The sequence below is a fragment of the Saccopteryx leptura genome, chromosome 1 (genome assembly GCF_036850995.1).
Source record: "Saccopteryx leptura isolate mSacLep1 chromosome 1, mSacLep1_pri_phased_curated, whole genome shotgun sequence".
Classification (NCBI taxonomy): domain Eukaryota; kingdom Metazoa; phylum Chordata; class Mammalia; order Chiroptera; family Emballonuridae; genus Saccopteryx; species Saccopteryx leptura.
Window position 1 is genome coordinate 376,681,291 of NC_089503.1, and position 19,211 is coordinate 376,700,501.

Below are 19,211 nucleotides of genomic sequence, written 5' to 3' on the forward strand. Positions count from 1 at the left end.
GTCTCTCTCTTCCCCTCCTGCAGCCGAGGCTCCATTGGAGCAGAGATGGCCCGGGCACTGGGGATGGCTCCTTGGCCTCTGCCCCAGGCGCTAGAGTGGCTCTGGTTGCAACAGAGCGACGCCCTGGAGGGGCAGAGCATTGCCCCCTGGTGGGCAGAGCATCTCCCCCTAGTGGGCAGAGCGTCGCCCTCTGGTGGGCATGCCGGGTGGATCCCGGTCGGGCACATGCAGGAGTCTGTCTGACTATCTCTCCCCGTTTCCAGCTTCAGAAAAAAAAAAAAAAAAAAAAGGACAAGGAGATTGAAATAAATAGCAGGAAAAACAGGAAGGCAGTGCAAAGGCCTTGAGAGCTTAGGGGCAAGTCTTGACCTTCCTTCTTTCATCCCTTCTGTATATTGTCAGATGCTTCCTCTTTGATGTTGCACTCTCATTCATTGTTGTTTAGATTATTCTTTTTTTTAAAGTATCTTTCTTCCCTGAATTATGAGGAGAATGGTGAAGGAGAGTTTATTCCAAGGGCGTCCCTCCTGTTTTCCTTTATACCTTCAGGCAAACCAGTACCCATAAAGTTCCGCCTGGTAGAAAAGACAGTGAGACTAAAAGCACAGTGGCAAGGAGTGTCCATGCAGCTTAGGATTTTCAGGAAAAAGCTTAAAGGTTAACATGGGATGTTCTTGGCATCTTGCAAGTCCTTTATTGAGTTGACTGCCCAAGGGTTCAACTTGTGGCCCAACAGATAAGGGGTGCTTTAGAATGAGCGGGGTGCGTGCTCATGCGCTAAAAGTTCTTAACCTGCTGTGGCATGGGTCTTTGTGAAGCCTCTGGTGCTCTTCTGTCCCCCAGAGCACTATGAAGCGCTGGTGTCTCCCATCCTTGGACCGCTCTTCACCTACCTCCACATGGTAAGAGAGTGGTCAGGATGGGAACAGGGTGGGCTCGGGGCGTGGCCTCTCAGGAGTCTTGCAAGTCAGGGGCTTCGGCAAGTTTTGGGTTGGGCAGCCCCCCAGGAACTAAACTGGCTTAATTGCCCACAAAGCACCCACAGGAACAGCCTCTGCTCCTAACCTGAAAGCTGAGGACAGGTGATCAGAAGAATGCTTCCCCTGGTTCTCTCCCTGACTCTACAATTAATCAGGGGACCAGCTGGGTGGAGAACAAATGTGTTCACAGTGACCCAGGAATTCTGAAATTGTTGATCCTTTCCAAGCAAAAACATGTTTGCTCTGCAGCCCTGGTGGGCGTGGGAGGTTGCAGAAACCACGGCTGGTTTGGGCGTGGCCTCCCAGGCTCTGTCACTGCTGCCCGCAGTCATCCTCAGCTCATTCTGATCATGAAGTAGACCTTAGTTACTGTCTGTTCCAATCTTCTCCCTAATACTGGCACTTAATTCCTTTTTGTTTTCCCAGAGGCTTTCCCAAAAATGGCAGGTCATCAACCAGAGGAGCCTGCTGTGGTAAGGAGCATCTCTTCTGCTTGGTGGATGAGCTGGAGCCAAGTCTGTGGTGTGGGAAGGTCGGGAAGGGGAGGGTCTGCTGTCCCAGGGCTAGAACAGCAGCGGGCTCTGGTCCTGCTCAGCCTAGGTGAATGGTAAGTGGCCTGTCTGTGACCATGCAGCAGACTCGTATCAGACTCAGACTTCACAGGCGGTGCCTTCAGCTGCCACAGGGGAGTGCTGAGACATCTGACACATTAAGATTCGGATCTGGTACCCTCTACCAACTAGATGTAGTCACAAATCATAATGTCCTTCAGTGGACCATTGCTGTCTGTTCCCAACATTTGCGTGACATGTAGACCAGAAGGAAGCCTGGAGAAGGAACTGGGAACAGAGGGTCTGGTTAGGGTCACTGCTTTCCTTGTCCTTGCTGTTTTGCACTCCCATGAAACGTGGCCTTCTGGTGTTCTGTAGTGGAGAAGATGAAACTGCAGATGAAAACCCAGAGTCTCAAGAGATGCTAGAGGAACAGCTGGTGAGGATGTTAACCCGAGAAGTCATGGACCTAATCAGTAAGTGACATGGGAACAAGGAGTAGTAGAGAGGAATTTTTCTGGAGAAAGAACTGGCCCCCACCCAGCCTCAGGAAGGCATATTTGCAGCAGTGCTGACAGGTTGATGAGAGAGAACTAACCGGGCAGAAACTACAGGCCTGAAACCATCCTGTGGGCGTCTGTGAGTGGCGACCTGAACGGGATTTGTTCGTGCCAGGGCCAGAATCTCAGGAAATGGTTCAGTATAGCAGAAAGAGTTTGGATTAATGGTAGGACTTCCTAGCTTTGTCAAAATGGGGGAATTAATTCTTGGACATGAAGGTAGTTAATTTTCTTTTTCAGTCATTTCATCTGTTTCAGATACAAAGTAGACCAAAGGTTTATCAGGTATCCTGTCCTGGCCACTTAGTCCCAGAATTCTGTAATTTCCCTCCAGAACTTGAAGAAGGACCAGAACACAGTCTGGTCAAATGCCTCCATTTCTGTTGGTGAAACTGACATTCCTGGACAGCACCCCCTGCCCCTCCTTCCCTGCCCAGACACAGTTTGGGGTGTGTGGCCTGAGGCAGCTGCCGTCTGGCGGTAGTGTGTCACTGACCCTGCTCTCTTGCTTTAGCGGTGTGCTGTGTTTCCAAGAAAGGTTCTGCTGACCACAGTGCTGCGCCCCCTGCAGATGGAGAGGGTGAGTCTCTTAGGTTCCCCAGAGCGCTGCACTTAAGCTCCTGAGTATCACCCCTTCTGTAGGTGGGCAGTTCCTGTAGAGAGGGTTTCCCTAGCAGTCTCCTGCAGAGGATCTTTGTACAGCTTTCACCCGCACTGGTCCTCTGGCTGTGGGCCTCCACTGCGTTCCCACCAAAGGGCCTTTGCACTCGCTGTTTTCCTCCCAACTGGATACATGGTTTGTTCTCTTGCTTCATTTGGGTCCCTGCTCAAATGTCACCTCCAGTTGGTCTTCCAATGACCAACTTAACAAAAATAGCAACCCCAACCATGCTGTGTTCTCCTTTGCTCTATTTTTCTTCAGGGAAATTATCACTACCTGACATTATGTTTTGTTTTTGTTGTTTTGTGACATTATGTTTTACTTATTTACTTACTGATTATTTATCTCCCTTACTGGAATGTTAACTCCCATCAGGGAAAGGACTTTGTCCTATTCCTGTGATATTCCCACTACCTAAATTAGTGTCCACTACAGTGGGCCCTCAAATATTTGTTCAGTGACAAAAGATCCTCACCATTTGCAGCTTTTTACATAACTCTCCAGAAAACCGCATTTCCCACTCTCCCAAATGGACAGCTAGGTGCATCTCTAGGTGTGCTGTGGGCAGTGGCTTCTGGACCCTTTCTGAGGCTTGCAATTCGGCACTGGGCAGTCAGCTCAGGACACTCAACTGTCCTTTATTCTGGGGGCATCTGTCAGGACAGAATATTCCTCTGTTCTGAGAGGACGGGGTCAACATTATGCTCTCTCCTTACAGATGAAGAGATGATGGCCACAGAGGTAACCCCTTCGGCCATGCCGGAGCTCACAGACCTGGGCAAGTGCCTAATGAAGCACGAGGTGGGTGGAGTGCGGGCGGCATTCTCCCTGCCCGGCCGTGGAGCCAGCTTCCACTACTCTCGCTCCGATGCCTTCAGCAAACTTTGCAGCTAATGCTCCTTTTTATGAGTTAAGTTCCTGGTTCCTGAAGCCCCGGCAAACAGTGGGGAAGCTCCAGGCCATGGCGTCTGCCCTGTGGTGGCAGAGGCTCTCCGAACAGCGCTGAGGCTCCCTGACCCGCCCGCATGCTCAGTGACTGCCAGGCCTGGGCTTCTCCTTCGCGCACGTAGCTTTTCTCTTCTGTTGGTTTTTTCTTCTTTGCCTGATTTACAGAGAGGGACAAACTCAGTTCTTTTTATCATTTTCCTGCTTACGTACTGTTAAAACGCCAGGCCCTGACGCATGGGAACACTCAGAGATGTGCTTGCTTTCCCATTGTAACCCTTCGTCCTTCCCCATTAGGATGTTTGTACGGCGCTACTGATTACAGCCTTCAATTCCCTGGCCTGGAAGGACACGCTGTCCTGCCAGAGGACGACCACACAGCTCTGCTGGCCCCTCCTCAAACAAGTATGGTTATTTGTCCCTTCCTGAAAGGTTTGGGCCATAAGGATTGACGGAATCATTTGGAAGAGTGGGGGTGCTGGGGCCGTCCGCGTCCCTCCCGCTTTGGCCCTGAGCACAGCTGTCTCCCCAGGTGCTGTCGGGGACACTGCTCTCAGATGCCGTGACGTGGCTTTTCAGCAGCGTGCTGAAGGGCTTGCAGACACACGGGCAGCATGACGGCTGCATGGCTTCCCTGGTGCACCTAGCTTTCCAGATCTACGAGGCGCTGGTGAGTGGGGCAGGCCGCCGTGGCCTCGCCCTCCACAGCTGCTCCCTTGCAGCCGGGCGGAGGCAGCTGCCAGGCTGTAGTGCTGCCTGCGGAGCAGGGGGATGGGGTGGGGAGAGCGCGGGGCCAGCGCTACTCCACTGAGTGGGTTTCCCTCACCTCTCAGCGGCCCAGGTACCTGGAGATAAGAGCTGTCATGGAGCAGATCCCAGAAATACAGAAGGACTCTCTGGACCAGTTTGACTGCAAGCTTTTGAACCCTTCTCTGCAGAAAGCTGCTGACAAGCGCCGGAAGGACCAGTTCAAACGCCTCATTGCTGGTTGCATCGGGGTAGGTCACGCACCCTCATTTGTGCCCCCAGCCACCTGCGGTCATCTTAGACCTCGTGTTCAGGCACACCAGAAACCAGCAGTCGTCACTAGCTATGTGGTGGGACGATCTTTAAAACAGCCCACTCCTCAGGGCCCAGCATTAGTTCCTGCTTGTTTTCCACAGAAACCCTTGGGAGAGCAGTTCCGGAAAGAAGTTCACATTAAGAATCTTCCCTCACTTTTCAAGAAAACAAAGCCAGTGTTGGAGACGGAGGTGCTAGACAGCGAGGAGGGCGGCCTGGCCACCATCTTTGAACCCTGAATCAAGCTTTTGGGCACCCTTCCTTGGCCTTTATTGTCATCTCCTCTTCTCCTTCGTAGCTAATCTCTAGGCCCCTCTCCACTGCCACCCCACTTACCACCGTTGTCAGCCTGGAGAGATCCAAGTCTGGAGCTAGCGAGGGCCCTGTGCAGGGGCCAGGAGTAATTAGACTCAAGTACCACATGGGGAGTTAGGGCTTACACCACGCAGTCGAGACCTCCCAGGTATCTCCCATTCCACCTGGAGTTTGGGCTTTTCCCAGAGAGAAGAGCTAGAGCGGAGCAGCCTTCCCCCGGCCCCTCTGCCCTGTGCAGCCGTGGACCTGCGCAGTGGGAACTAGCAGCTAGCCCTATGAACTACTGTGCCAGTTTCACCTGGACCGCTGCAAGTCCCGCTGAGCCCCCATGCTGCGGGGCTGGCAGGGAGCCCTCCCCACCCCCGGGGGCACATCTGGGTCAGATGCCGAGTGCTGGACTGAATTCGGCCATTTCCCTCTCTGTCTTGAGCAAGAATCTGGTCAGCTGATGGGATCCATGGTACAGGCTGCTGCTGAGCTCTGCGCGCAGAGTCAAGTTTAGTACTTTCAGGGATGGGCTGGGTCGGCATCTGTAGTGCTAACATCCCCCTTAGAGCTAGCTCATACATGCCCTTCCATGAATGACCTGTCGATGTGGTTTCCTCAACCCCAGGGTCCACTCAGGCACAAGAGCCACAGTACCGTATCTAGTGTCACGTGATGCCATTGGCATTTAAGGAGAATCCAAACCAACTAGCCTCCATCTGTGATAAGTAGCTAGTAAAGCCACTGGCCTCTCCTAAGATGAGCTGAGTCCAGGTGCCTTCAAAAATCTCGTGGTCTTTCAGGTCCCTGGTTGCTTCTCTCATGGGCCGTTTCCAAAAGAAAATATGCCTTTCTATTGTGAGTCTCCAGTCCATTCTAGAGATCACTGAATAGTCCTACAAGCATAGGAAACATGGATACAGGACACTAACCTTGAGGTCATTGCTGACCATAGACAAGCTTAATCCATACAGAAACCATCAAGTGTGTGTGTCCCTGTGTTTTGCACAAAGAGGCTGTCATCAATCCAGTCCACTGACGAGGGCTTCCGTGAGGACAGCGGAGCAGTGTGGATGGAATCCACAGCTTATAGCTGGTGCTGCCCCCGGGCAGGGGAGGCTCAGCAAGAGGCGAAGCTGGGGAAACAGAACTTGGTGTCCGGTGTGGCTGCTTCTGTGCACAGCCTCGCCCCACTCCCTCTCCCTGGGACTGTGCTCTGGGCGTGTCGGCTGGGAGGCCGTCTCAAAGCACGGTTCCCTCCAAACCTGTTAGCTGCCTGCTCCTCTCTGTCGTTGGCGCTGTGGAGGGCATAGTTATATTTATTGTGTTGTACTGTTTTTAACATCTTGTGACTTCATGCTAGAAGTTTTCTATTGTTTATAGAACTTTTTGTAGAAACATAACTCTAAAGCACATCTGCATGTCAGTAAAAATCTCAATTTCATACAGTAAGAGTCCCATCTGTCTTTTTCAAACCAGTGACATACTTGAGTGGACAGTAAAAACTGACTGACAAGCCCTGGCCGGATGGCTCAGTGGTAGAGCATCAGCCTGGCGTGCAGGAGTCCCAGGTTCAATTCCCGGCCAGGGCACACAAAAGCGCCCATCAACTTCTTCACCCCTCCCCCTCTCCTCCCTCTCTGTCTCTCTCTTCTCCCGCAGCCAAGGCTCCATTGGAGCAAAGTTGGCCCCGGGCGCTGAGGATGGCTCCATGGCCTCTGCCTCAGGCGCTAGAATGGCTCTGGTTGCAACAGAGCAACGCCCCAGATGGGCAGAGCATCGCCCCCTGGTGGGCATGCCAGGTGGATCCCGGTCAGGCACATGCGGGAGTCTGTCTGACTGCCTCCCGGTTTCCAACTTCAGAAAAATACAAAAAAAACCCAAAAACTGACTGACGGACCTGCTCTGTCAAGCTTTCTGAAATAGGATGCCAGCTAGAAAAAGATTTTTATCCCTGGCACATAAAGACCAGGTAGCCCACTCCATTTTCAGTATTGACATTGGTGGCTGCTGGGCCTGGCCTAGGGATAGTCCAAAGGGAATTGTTCTTCCTCATGTGGTTCTTTTTTTTTTTTTTTCTTCTAACATTTTTTGAGAGACAGGAAGGAAGATGAGAAGCATCAATTCTTCTCTTCATTGCGGCACCTTGTTCTTTGATTGCTTTCTCATACGTGCCTTGACTAAGGGGCTCAAGCGAGCAACCATGGGGTCATGTCTATGATCCCGTGCTTAGGCGCAGGGCCCTCAGCCTGGGCTCCTCAGTGTCTCAGGCTGACCCTCTTATCCACTGTGCCACCGCCTCATCAGGCTTTCATGTGGTTCTTTTTTTTTTTTTTCCTTCGGGGGAGTTTATTTCCCAGTCAGAGGAGAAGCAGGGACAGGTTCCTGTGCATTCCAGCCTGGGCCTGACCTAGGAGGGGGGAGGCACAGGGGACAGCTCCAACTGTGCACACTTGGTCCCATGGTTGTCCTAACCGGGTCGGGGGAGAGCCTGCTGGGGATGGTGGCACAGAGCCTGGGGGCAGAGACAGCAGGCCAGGGGGCCCAGAGGACGGCACATATGGAGACAATAAATTCTGACAGGCCAGACATGGCACTCAAGACCGGCGGGCCCAGGTAGGACAAGTAAGGCTCAGCCGCTGGCTTTGTCTACTGAGGGCTTTCTGCGGGGGTCATGGGCTCTGGATCTGGGTACTGCCAACTGGGACAGAGAAGGCAGAGGTGTAAATACACCCAGCCTCTCAGATGGGACTGGAGGCCACTTAAGTTTTGGCAATTTGGCTTTCCCCAAGCCCCTGAAGCTGTCTCCACAGCCCTGGCTGGGACAGGGAGGGGTCGGGCTGGCCAGGCCCTGGCAGGCCGGGAGCAGCAGCATGTCCCATACCTCCCTGGCCATGGGGACTGCAGATGGAGCATTGGGGACTGGGGGAGACCACATGCTCATGCAAACACAGGGGTTAGGGGTTAGTAACGGCCCCCACAGCACATGTTCCACATGTTAAGGCAGGGGTCCCCAAACTACGGCCCACGGGCCAAATGCGGTCCCCTGAGGCCATTTATCCGGCCCCCCGCCGCACTTCCAGAAGGGGCACCTCTTTCATTGGTGGTCAGTGAGAGGAGCATAGTTCCCATTGAAATACTGGTCAGTTTGTTGATTTAAATTTACTTGTTCTTTATTTTAAATATTGTATTTGTTCCCGTTTTGTTTTACTTTAAAATATGTGCAGTGTGCATAGGGATTTGTTCATAGTTTTTTTATAGTCCGGTCCTCCAGTGGTCTGAGGGACAGTGAACTGGCCCCCTGTGTAAAAAGTTTGGGGACCCCTGTGTTAAGGCATCATGGTTAGATGGTTACAGATGGCAATAGATAAACTGACTAGGGAGCAGTGAAAGCTGCAGGATGACTGGCTCCCACAAGGCCCTGCATCGCATACCCCACCCCCACCCAGAACCCTGGAAGGGGAAACAAAACTGAAAATACCCAGGAGTAACCTGAGTACCCCATTTCCTTGGGAAAGCCAGGGCCTCTGGTCAGGTGAGGACAGATGGGGGACCCTTGAGGGATCCAGAGTGGGAGGCAGAGGCTTAAACTGCAACTTGTCCCCCAAAACCACAGGTGGAAGCAGCAACACTAGACTATCCAGGAGGCTGGGGCCTGTGGGCTGGGCAGGAGGCAAACCGAGGAATAATGGCAGCATGGGCAGGGGCCCTGTCAGCACTTTGGTATGGGGTCGGGGTCGGGTGGGGTGGGGGTGAGGCGCGTACATCCCTCCGTCCATCGGCCCTGCCCACCTCCTGGGCCAGGCTCAGTCCTTCCACTCCTTTTTGATGGTGAGGTTCCACTCCCAGGACAGGTGGTCAGTTTTGTCGTCTGTGAAGCGGGACTTGATGTTGTAGCTGCCGCGAGCCAGCATGCCTTTGGGTGCCTCTTCCATGGGGGTTAGAAACTCATACTCCTCAGCCCAGGGCCCATAGCTCCCCACCATGTAGTCGGTCTTGTCTATCTTGACACCTTCCATTCCGGTATGTGTGTTGGATGTACTCATGCCAGACATGATCTCTCGGTTCACTCGGAAAGAGATCTTTATCCAGTATTCCACACCTTCTTTCAGTACAAAGGACTGCTTCTTGAAGCTCTCCAGGTCACCTGTCAGGTCCAGCTCCAGGGGGCCAGGGGCAGTGCTACACACCCGAGTCAAGCGAGTCACAACCACGTTGGGGACGTTGGGGTCAGCAGACAGCCACGCGGCCCAGCAGGGCCTCCTTGTACTTGCAGACTCTCGTCATCTTTGTCCAGCTCCTGGATCTGCTGGATGCTTTTCTGGGCCGGCGGCTTACAGCTGACCAAGTGCTCATCCTCCTCATTCTCAGCTGCAATCTGCGCTAGCTGCTCGGGTGTGGGCTCCTGCTCCGCCATGCTCACCTCTAGCTGGGTCTGAGACGCCGGAGGCTCAGCCGTGCCGCGCTCCCGCTCCCTCCCCACGAAATCCATGTGGTCCTTGATGGCAATGTAACTTGACTGTTAGAGACCACCCTTTTTCCTGTTCTGTTGGCAACTGACTCCAGTTTCTGATAGGTTAAGTGGCACGCGGTATTTTTATAGGGTCTGACTGTGCTCTCACCCCCCAAAAAAACCCTCAATTTGGCTTTTTCTCCTGAGGCTTCAGAGGGACCTGGCTATGACCTGCAGTGACATCTGAGCCCAGTCAGTGTTCCTAACTGCTGATACCAAACCCGCTGAGGCAAGGCCCCATATCTGTAGACCAGAGCTGAAGAAGTGGTCTCAGACAAAACGGTTTTTGTTTGGATGTGAATTTATTTACATGAAGACCTTATAAAGGCATAGCAGTCACATTCTGTGACACATTTCACAAAATCTATTGAATAAAGCTGGAATTGTCCCAGAAAACTCAGGACACCTAGTCACACTCGGGTGTCTACAGCAGTCCTGGGGCAGCAGGTCAGAGCCCCAGCTCTCCAGCCTGCCTCTGGAGAGCCCGGCCTGGCCAGGCAGCCTGGTGCAAGCCTCAGTCCATCTGAATCGCATCCAGCTCGTCCAAGAACCGCCGGCACTTCCCCATCAATACCTTGATGGCCTCGCTCACCAGCACATCTGGTGGCAATACCCCCGTTGACTCGACAGAGACTGGGAGACAAAGAGACATTTTAGCCCAGACGGGGCTCGCAAAAGCTCCTGTGTAAGTTTTGCTAGATTTCACATCTAGACTGCACCCAAGAGCTGCCGTCTCCCCTGCACCACCACCACCCAATGGGATACTCACAGATATAATGGTCCCGAACCCGAGCAAGCCGTACAACCTTCTTTAGCTTCTCATGTCGGAAGACTTCCCTACTGAAGGTATCTAGCCGGGGATTGGCAACTCTGGCCACCTTCTTACCTAATGAAAACAAACCATGTTATAAACACACGAGCCCGAACTTTCATTTCTCTCTTGCTACCTTTAAAGAAAATACACTTTTAGGTCCTGACCTGAACAGCACCCAAGTACCGTACCTTGGACTTCATGCACCTCGATAACGCCGGGTGAGAAGCAGCGGCTCAGCTCCTCAGCTGCCGGCCCCTCCACGGGCTCCAGCAGGGTGATGTCCGGCAGAAGCCGGTAACTGGCTGTTGCCACAGGTGAAAACTTGGCATGATCTTTGCCTACAGGGAAATCAGAGCCTGTGGGAAAACCCCTGACATCCCCAAAGGCCCACTGGTTTTCTGCCTGTCTGTGACAGATGAGTCCCTTAGTCACAGCTCACCCTACTATATTTGAACTACCTTCCTCCCCAGGGCAGCCTGCAGGGTTCTCACCAATGCCCTTGACACAGTGCATGAGGAGGTCAATCTCCTGGCCAGGCCGCAGCTGAGCAATGAGGATATCGTCATGCACGGGTCGGATGGTGCCCTCCGGGAAGAGGTCAGCCTGGTTCCCCAGGGGGACCCACTGCATGTGCCTGGTGTACACTGGAGGAAGAAGCACATCAGAAGACCTTGGTCTCTAATAAGTACTAACAGTGCCCAACGGGTGGGCCCTCTTTCTCACCCTACCGATGCTCACCTTTGTGGTTCACATAGAGTTCATTGGGGTCAGAGGAATCTTTAGCAGCATGGGGGTTCCGAGTGCACCTGACCTGCAGCCGAAACTGCAGAGTATCTATTTCTGTACCTTCTTCATCTCCTGCACAAAGAGAGGAGGTGGCAGCTGTAAAAGGCCTAATGCACATTTGAGTGCCAGGCACCATACTGAGTGCATTACATTTCTCATTTAATCCTCTTACCAAATTCAGTAAGTCAAGGGCAAGTATTCTCACGAATAAGAACACTGATGTAGCAAAAGACTAGTAACTTGCCCAAGGTCATGCAGTATAGTCAATCCAGGATTTGAACACAAGCATTCAGAATCCAGAATCCACTCTGCAGAAGGGAGCTGTTCCCCTTCTCTCAAAATTTCATCTTCTCAAACCCTCACCTTGGTTCCGGTACTCAAAAAGACGGGGATCAGCATGAATGGGGATGAGCCCCAAGCGATGAGCAAGGATCTCATCCTGGACAATGGATGTGTTGTTGTACACCAGGACCTTTTCCACAGCCATGGTTGGCACCTGCCCAACAAAACAATCACTCATCTGCTCCTGCCTGCTGACATAGTTAAGGACAGACCTCTTCCTAGGGGAGTGGTTGATGAAAAGTTTATGAATTAGTGGGAGAAATGCTCAACACAATTTCAGGAAAAATAAACCTCGACACAATTTTACAAGTGAGGTAATGGCAAGGTTTCCCGACACAACTCGACCCCACCACCACGCCCACCAATACCTCAGCTAATAGAATACGTCGAAAAGCATTGGCAATGGCTGCATCAATTCCCACCATGTCAAACTCCAAGGTGTTTTCATCCAGGTGGACCACATCCACGCGGAAATTCTACAAAGACAAGAAAAACACTAATTGAAGCTTATATAGTCGATACCTCCCCCACGATATCCCCCTTATAGAATTAACATTCTCTCTCATCCCAGATGTCCCTCATTAGATGTTCCTTTCTCCCCCAATCCTTTATTAGTTTCTTTTATTTTTCTGCAATTTTTTTCTTTATTTGGTCAAATTAAATTTCTTAATAGTCAGTACTTTTATTTGCATATTATTTTTCTCAAATTTATTAGGGTGATGTTGGTTAATAAGATTATATAGGTTTCAAAAAAAAAGATTACATAGGTTTCAAGTGTACATTTCTATTACATATGACCTGCATACTGCATTGGGTGCCCACCACCCAAAGTCAAATACCTTCTATCACCTATATTTAGCCCCTTTTACCATCTCCCAGCCTGCCCTCCCCACCCTAGGTAACCACCACAGTGCTGTGTCTATGAGTTTTTGTTTTGTTTTTCCACTTGTTGCTTTCAGTTTTATATCCCATATGAGTAAAAGCATATGGTTTTTAACTTTTTATGATTAATTTAACTTAGCATATTCTCAAGGTCCATCCATGTTTTTGCAAATGGTAGTATTTTATCTTTCCTTATGATTGACCAGCACTCCACTGTGTATACATATCACATCTTCTTTATCCAGTTATCTATCGAAGGGGACTTCGGTTGTTTCCACATCTCTCTGTATTATGGCTTAGCGCTAGGCCATCCAGAAGAGACCATTCTACTAGATAATGTGCCTCTACACTGCTTAGTCCAGTTGGCACACTCCATCCTTATTAGACTTTTCTGTTGTATTTGCCATTCTTGATAGGATCCCTCCTTTTTCAAATTCTAGTGCCTTGATTTCTAAGCCACCAATCTTTTAATTTTCTTCCTTCTCTGAGGAATCCTTCTAAATTCACTATCTTCCATCTACACCATAAACATTATTTCCCAAATTTTCCCTCCAGAGACCTCAACCACATTCATGGTTTTGGCATCTTTCTGTACTGACAACTCCCAAGATTATCTCTCACTGCTGATCTCAGTTCAAATACATATTCTACTAGTTTGATAGACTTCTTCACCTGCAGGAAACTGAACGCATCACCTTTCCCCAAACCCCATTTCTCATCAGTAAATGATGCCGCCATGCATCAGAGAAGTTCCCCAAGTTAGGTCATTTTACACTCCCCCCTTAACAACCCATAACAAAGCTATCACCCAACTTACCTTCTATCTCCCCTTTGCTCTAACACCTCAGTGCTTAAGAGACACTTCAATCTTGCCTACCATTCATGCCCACCCACTCTATAGTCTAACAATAACGAACTGCTTGGACATTCCCACTGCACAGCTTCGGCTCATCCTTCTAGGCTCAGTTCAGATGTCATCTCCCTCAGGAAGTCTTCCATACATCTGCCCTCCCTCCCATTCTAGATTAAGTAAATACCTCCGCGGGATGGGATACCTCCCACCCCACTGCATTCCCCGTCGTCCTTACTACAATCAACCACCTTTACCACATTATATTGGAATCGTTTGTTTAGGTGCACTCTTCAACAAGACTGGACATCTTGTTCGCAGAACAGGTGGAAACCGTGTGTACACAGAGCGCCTAGCACAAGGCTCAATAAATGTTTTATGCATGGAGCGAACCCTAAAGGACAGCTTTTGAGGCACAGGATGCTCAAATCAGATGGTCCGATCGTCCATACCTTCTCTGGACATCTCCAGTTCTACTCACCCTCTCGAAGTGATCCTGGTCCCAGGCATCATCATAGCCCGAATAGTTACCAGGAAAATCAGTGGTATGAACCTAAAGCAGAGTCGAGTCTGTCAGCGAAGGAACAGCGAGGCTAAGCCCGTCCCCACTCCAAACACAACTCATCCCTGTTCCTCTCCCATTTCTCCTTCCGACCACAAAGCTTACATTGCGAACCCCGAACTCCCCTAGAACCACGCGGCTCCGCATTTCTTTCACCGCCTGGGCCGCCGCCATCTTCCACGCTCCACGTGACTAAGGTAGCAACGAGCGCGTGCGTTCTAGTCGCCCTCCTCCGTCTCCATGGCAACGCATTAGCTCTTTGTAGGTTAAATATCGCGAGATTCTGTCTACGTCCACGTCCCCAGGGTCCGGAAGTCCGTTTTAGCCAAACATCCGGTTTCCCTTTTTGCGTTGCGGCTGATCCCATCTGTCTGTCTGTCCCTGGACCTCTCCTTCTTGCAGCTCCACGTCTCTCCCACTCCTCCCCCGTGCGAGGTGTTTCGCGGGCTTCAGCGACGGGAGCCCTCAAGGGACATGGCAACTACGGCGGCGCCGGCCGGTGGCTCCCGAAACGGGGCTGGCCCGGAATGGGGAGGGTTCGAAGAAAACATCCAGGTAATGGCCTGAGGGCTCCGGCTGCCAGCAGCCCCAGGGCCTGGAAGTCTGCTCCTGTTGCAGCACCTTTCCTGTCCTTTCGGCCTTCGTACCCACCAAAGTCAGTGGGAACAGTGCCGACCTGAAAGGGCTGGACTTGGACTCCAGCCACAGGGCCTCAGGTCTCTGGGCCCACCCGCTCATTCTTTTGGGACAAGTTAGGAGGGCGGTCGGAGTCAGGCATGGCGGGGACCTGTGGGAGTGTTGCGCTAGCTAAAACCATACTTTGTGCACAGCCTTGTTTGGGGGTTGGTAAAAACAAAGAAAGTGGGCATTTTGGGGGCTTTGATAGGGAAGATAGAGGGACATGTGTGGAAGGCAAGGAATAGGTTTCCTGGGCTAGAAAAGAGACAAACTACCAGGGTTCTGAAAGCGAATGAGGGCAAGACAGTGGTGTGATTTAATGGTGATTCCTAGCTGTGTCCTCAGCAGTGGAAGAACAAAGCCGCAGCCCTGGCATGGACAGAGAAGGACTTAATGAACGCAGCAGAAAGGTCCTGCACACTAGGAGCTTATTGTCTCCACAGGGTGGGGGCTCGGCTGTGATTGACATGGAGAACATGGACGATACTTCAGGTTCCAGCTTCGAGGATATGGGTGAGCTGCATCAGCGCCTGCGTGAGGAAGAAGTAGATGCTGATGCAGCCGCTGCTGAAGAAGAGGATGGGGAATTCCTGGGCATGAAGGGCTTTAAGGGACAGCTGAGCCGGCAGGTGGCTGACCAGGTAAGCAAGACTAGACCCTGGCAGGTGGAAAGTATACCTAGACGGTCCCAGGTTCTGGAGTTGATGTTGGTGAAGGTCACTCCTGGTTGTCCAGTTAGAACCATGTAGAAATTCAACAGAAAATAAGCAATAGGGCTTAGAGTCAACAGTCTCACAATACTCACCCACCCCATCCTTGTCTTCCTTACTTCAGATGTGGCAGGCAGGGAAGAGACAAGCCTCTAAGGCTTTCAGCTTGTATGCCAACATTGACATCCTGAGACCCTACTTTGACGTGGAGCCCGCCCAGGTGCGAAGCAGGTGAGGATCCTTCTGACAGAAGCTGCCCTCCTTATACCTAGTCCTTCATCCAAACTACAGCCAGAGCCCAAATCCTTAGACTCCCCTTTTCTTGACACCACAAGCTCTCACCTTTCTCTTTGTACTTCAGCCACACCATTCCTCTTACCTGTCCCGGAACAGGACATGGTGATAACACATTGCCTTCCTCTTTTCCATCTAGTAAACTACTCATCTTCCCTCAAATCCTTGCTCAACTGCCGCTTCTTTTGTTCCTCATTCCTCAGTCCCTCCCCCAGTTTGTTCTTCCCTGGTATGCCTGTAGAGCTAGCTCTGTGCTTTCCTCTGACAGGTAACACTTCAGCAGTGCTGTGCTTTCTTATTCCTGGGTCTGTCTCCCCAGAGACCTCCTCAAGAGCAGGCTCTGTTTTGGTTATCTTTGTATTCCCAGCACCAGGACAGTCTCTGAACCAGAATGTTGTACATAGTGTTGAATGACTTTTCAAGAACTGGAATTCATCTTGGTTTGGTTCTTTGTTCACCCTTTAATTTAACCAGTGCTTACCGAATACCCAGTACACTCAGCAGGTACTTATTAAGCTTTTGTTCTGCACCAGGTATTCTACTAGTCGTGTCTGAGTTAGCGGTGGAAGACAGATGGGAGCCCTGCCCTCGAGTGCAGTTATAGTACAGCACTCATTTGCTGTGAAGGGACACAGGAGGACACTTGACCCAGACTAGTCTGGAGAGTGGGGCTGGGTGGGTTTCCCAGAGCGAGTAAAATCTAGCCAAGTTCCAAGGTATTATTAGGAGCTAGCCACGTAAGAAGAGAACGGGGACTTGTACTTTTCTTCCTTCTGCCTGGAATTTTCTTACCACTTAAACTGTATTTCAAGAATATGCTCAGTGGTGCAGGAAGACTGATAAGCAGGAAGAGAGGCAGGAGGCACACGGGTTCCCTCAAGTTCCACCTGTCATTCAAACCCCTTCCCCGGGCTTCATCGTTACAGTTCGGAATTCTGGGCAACCTCTGCCAAGCTGCCCCCGCCTCCCTTTTTTTTTTTTTAGAGAGAGAGAGAGGTGAGAAACATCAGCTCGTAGTTGTGGCACTTTAGTTGTTCATTGATTGCTTCTCATATGTTCCTTGATCGGGGAGGGGGCCTCCAGCTGAGCCAGTGACCCCTTGCTCAAGACAGCAACCATGGGATCATTTCGATGATTCCACACTCAAGCTGGCAAGCCCGCGCTCAAGCTGGTGAACCTGCATTCAAGCCTATGACCTCAGCGTTTTGAACTTGGGACCTCAGTGTCCCTGGTCAGCACTCTATCCACTGCACCTCCACCGGTCAGGTCAAGGTTTTCCTTTTAAAGGGGAGCAGGTCAGCCTGATCTGTGGTGGCGCAGTGGATAAAACGTCGACCTGGAAATGCTGAGGTCGCCGGTTCAAAACCCTGGGCTTGCCTAGTCAAGGCACATATGGGAGTTGATGCTTCCAGCTCCTCCCCCCTTCTCTCTCTCTCCTCTCTCTCCCTCTCTGTCTCTCTCTCTCTCCTCTCTAAAAATGAATAAATAAAATAAAAATTAACCAAAAAAAAGCACCTTTAAAGGGGAGCAGGTCAAATAGGTTAATTGTCAGTTCCTAGCCCCAGGCCCAGCTGGGCTCCCTCAGCTCTCCGTATTGCTGCTGCATCAGTCCACACAGCATCGGGGGTTGTCCTTTCTGGAAGCATCTTTAGGAGCAAGGAAGTGATTTCCTCATTCCCTGTCTGTCTGTACTTTGCTCTTCTCTCTCCCTTTACCATCTAGCATGTTCTCTGGAGTTAGATGAGTAAGATTCAGGCCCTCCAGAACGTCCTAAGTGCTGGTCTGCTCTCATCTCTCCTCTCCTCCTCTCCCAGGCTCCTGGAGTCCATGATCCCTGTCAAGATGGTCAACTTCCCCCAGGTGAATAGGGGGTAGCGTGACTGGAAGAGCCAGGGGAGGCCCTAGGGCAGAGGGTGGGGTCACCAGGCAAAGCCTGGGAAGGAATAAACAGAAGAGCCATTGTACCCTCCTGAATGAGTTGGTATGTTGACAGAAAATTGCTGGTGAGCTCTACGGACCTCTCATGCTGGTCTTCACACTGGTCGCCATCCTCCTCCATGGGATGAAGACATCTGACACCATTATTGTAAGCAGGACAGAGGACTTTGGGGGTGGATGAACTGAGTTGAAACCTGGCCAAGGAAGAAACAGTGGAGTGAGTTAGAAGCAGCCCTTAGGAGAACCCTGGAAGAGGCTGAGACCAGAGGCCTCCCAGGACTAAGTAGAGCCTTCACCCCACAGCAGGAGGGCACCCTGATGGGCACAGCTATTGGCACCTGCTTTGGCTACTGGCTGGGTGTCTCGTCCTTCATTTACTTCCTCGCCTACCTGTGCAATGCCCAGATCACCATGCTCCAGATGATGGCACTCCTGGTAAGGAGTCCACCATGGCAGTGGGCAAGGGTGACCTTACAACAGTAGCCAGGCCTTGCTCTGCATCTGTCCTGGGACTCCAGGGCCTGGAAAGGGGTGAGCTGGCCGGTAGACCAGTGCCCCCATGAGGGTCCAGAGACCAGCCCAGCCTGAGAGATTTTCCTCTCCACCACCCTCCTTCTAGGGCTACGGCCTCTTTGGGCACTGCATTGTCCTGTTCATCACCTACAACATCCACCTCCATGCGCTCTTCTACCTCTTTTGGCTGCTGGTGGGGGGGCTGTCCACGCTGCGCATGGTAAATTGGGCATATTTCCAGGGGTGGGCTGTCGTGGGGACCTGGGGAAAGCAGCCCAGAGTTTGGGCTGAACCCATAAGTTGTTCTTAGCGGAGGGAGGAGCCTGAGGATGGTTCTGCTCTGGGGAGGAATACCTCCACACTGCTCACACTGGAGGGAGGTCCGCTGAGCTGTGTTCCTGTGGCCCTAGGTGGCAGTGTTGGTGTCACGGACGGTGGGCCCCACACAGCGGCTGCTCCTCTGTGGCACCCTGGCAACCCTGCACATGCTCTTCCTGCTCTATCTGCATTTTGCCTACCACAAGGTGGTAGAGGGTAAGTGACAGGGAGCCTGGGTGTGGGGGAGTAGAGAACAGGTGCCTGGGGTGGAGTCCAGCCAATCTTGCTCACTTTCTGTCCTTTTCAGGCATCCTAGACACACTGGAGGGCCCCAACATCCCACCCATGCAGAGGGTCCCCAGAGACATCCCCGTGGTGCTCCCTGCTGCTAGGCTTCTAGCCACCGTGCTCAACGCCACAGCCAAGGCTATCGTGGTGACCCTGCAGTCACACTGACCCCCCTGAAATCCTTGGCAAGTCCCCTTTAACCCAGCTGCAGAGCAGAGGAAGATTAAAGGACAGAACTGATGACATGTCTTTGATGGGGCCTGCAGCTGTCACAGAGCTGTAGAGGCAGAAGCACCTCCTCTGATTCCTGTTGGGGCTTCTGAAGGGCATGAGGCCAGGAACCCCTGGCCAGGACTGCAGGCTTCTGCTGCCAATGCAGAAAGTGGGTCAGCGCCTCCGAGGCTGTCTCACCGCCTACCCCTTCCTTCCTCTTTATTTCTTCCACATTGTCTTGTTAAATATAGACTTGGTAATTAAAGTATTGATTGAAGTCTGGAAATCCAGCTACTCTTCCAGTAGTCCTCCCTGCCACCCTGCTTCCTATACACTTTCCTGTTCTTTGTCAGTGGTGGTAATGTCATATGTGCCCTTATTTATAACCTCAGGATGTAAGGTGGGACGGGCAGGATGAAGGTAGGACAGCCCAGACTACACTGAAGGTGGT

At 51.7% G+C, this 19,211-nt stretch overlaps 3 protein-coding genes and 1 pseudogene across 4 annotated transcripts in view; 2 read left to right on the forward strand and 2 right to left on the reverse strand.

Moving 5' to 3' along the window:
* XPO5 (exportin 5) overlaps positions 1–6,511 on the forward strand; it is a 45,797-nt gene extending 39,286 nt beyond the window's left edge. The window contains exons 24-32 of the mRNA XM_066359329.1: positions 805–902; positions 1,407–1,453; positions 1,910–2,007; positions 2,606–2,671; positions 3,471–3,553; positions 3,995–4,102; positions 4,230–4,367; positions 4,531–4,695; positions 4,861–6,511. Of these exons, the coding sequence (XP_066215426.1) occupies positions 805–902; positions 1,407–1,453; positions 1,910–2,007; positions 2,606–2,671; positions 3,471–3,553; positions 3,995–4,102; positions 4,230–4,367; positions 4,531–4,695; positions 4,861–4,998 (941 nt within the window). The 3' untranslated portion in view covers positions 4,999–6,511. The remainder of the gene's footprint in view (positions 1–804; positions 903–1,406; positions 1,454–1,909; positions 2,008–2,605; positions 2,672–3,470; positions 3,554–3,994; positions 4,103–4,229; positions 4,368–4,530; positions 4,696–4,860) is intronic.
* A 1,900-nt stretch (positions 6,512–8,411) lies between these two features.
* LOC136389567 (rho GDP-dissociation inhibitor 1 pseudogene) lies at positions 8,412–9,541 on the reverse strand (annotated as a pseudogene).
* A 325-nt stretch (positions 9,542–9,866) lies between these two features.
* Positions 9,867–14,001, reverse strand: POLR1C (RNA polymerase I and III subunit C). The gene is made up of 9 exons (XM_066361405.1): positions 13,914–14,001; positions 13,728–13,799; positions 11,883–11,990; positions 11,536–11,668; positions 11,125–11,244; positions 10,878–11,030; positions 10,575–10,724; positions 10,342–10,458; positions 9,867–10,205 (listed from the first exon to the last, which is right to left on the reverse strand). Exons 1-9 carry the CDS (start codon positions 13,980–13,982, stop codon positions 10,087–10,089), a joined length of 1,041 nt encoding a protein of 346 aa, XP_066217502.1. The 5' UTR covers positions 13,983–14,001; the 3' UTR covers positions 9,867–10,086.
* Positions 14,002–14,122: 121 nt separating this feature from the next.
* Positions 14,123–19,037, forward strand: YIPF3 (Yip1 domain family member 3). 2 transcript variants are annotated; one of them, XM_066359333.1, is made up of 9 exons: positions 14,123–14,363; positions 14,930–15,127; positions 15,321–15,427; positions 17,305–17,350; positions 17,484–17,576; positions 17,732–17,863; positions 18,048–18,161; positions 18,352–18,475; positions 18,567–19,037. In XM_066359333.1, the coding sequence occupies exons 1-9, from the start codon at positions 14,283–14,285 to the stop codon at positions 18,713–18,715; spliced, it is 1,044 nt and encodes a 347-aa protein (XP_066215430.1). In that variant the 5' UTR covers positions 14,123–14,282; the 3' UTR covers positions 18,716–19,037. The 2 variants fall into 2 exon arrangements, with proteins under 2 accessions (XP_066215430.1, XP_066215431.1); XM_066359334.1 differs by having other exon boundaries at positions 17,735–17,863.
* Positions 19,038–19,211: the final 174 nt, after the last annotated feature.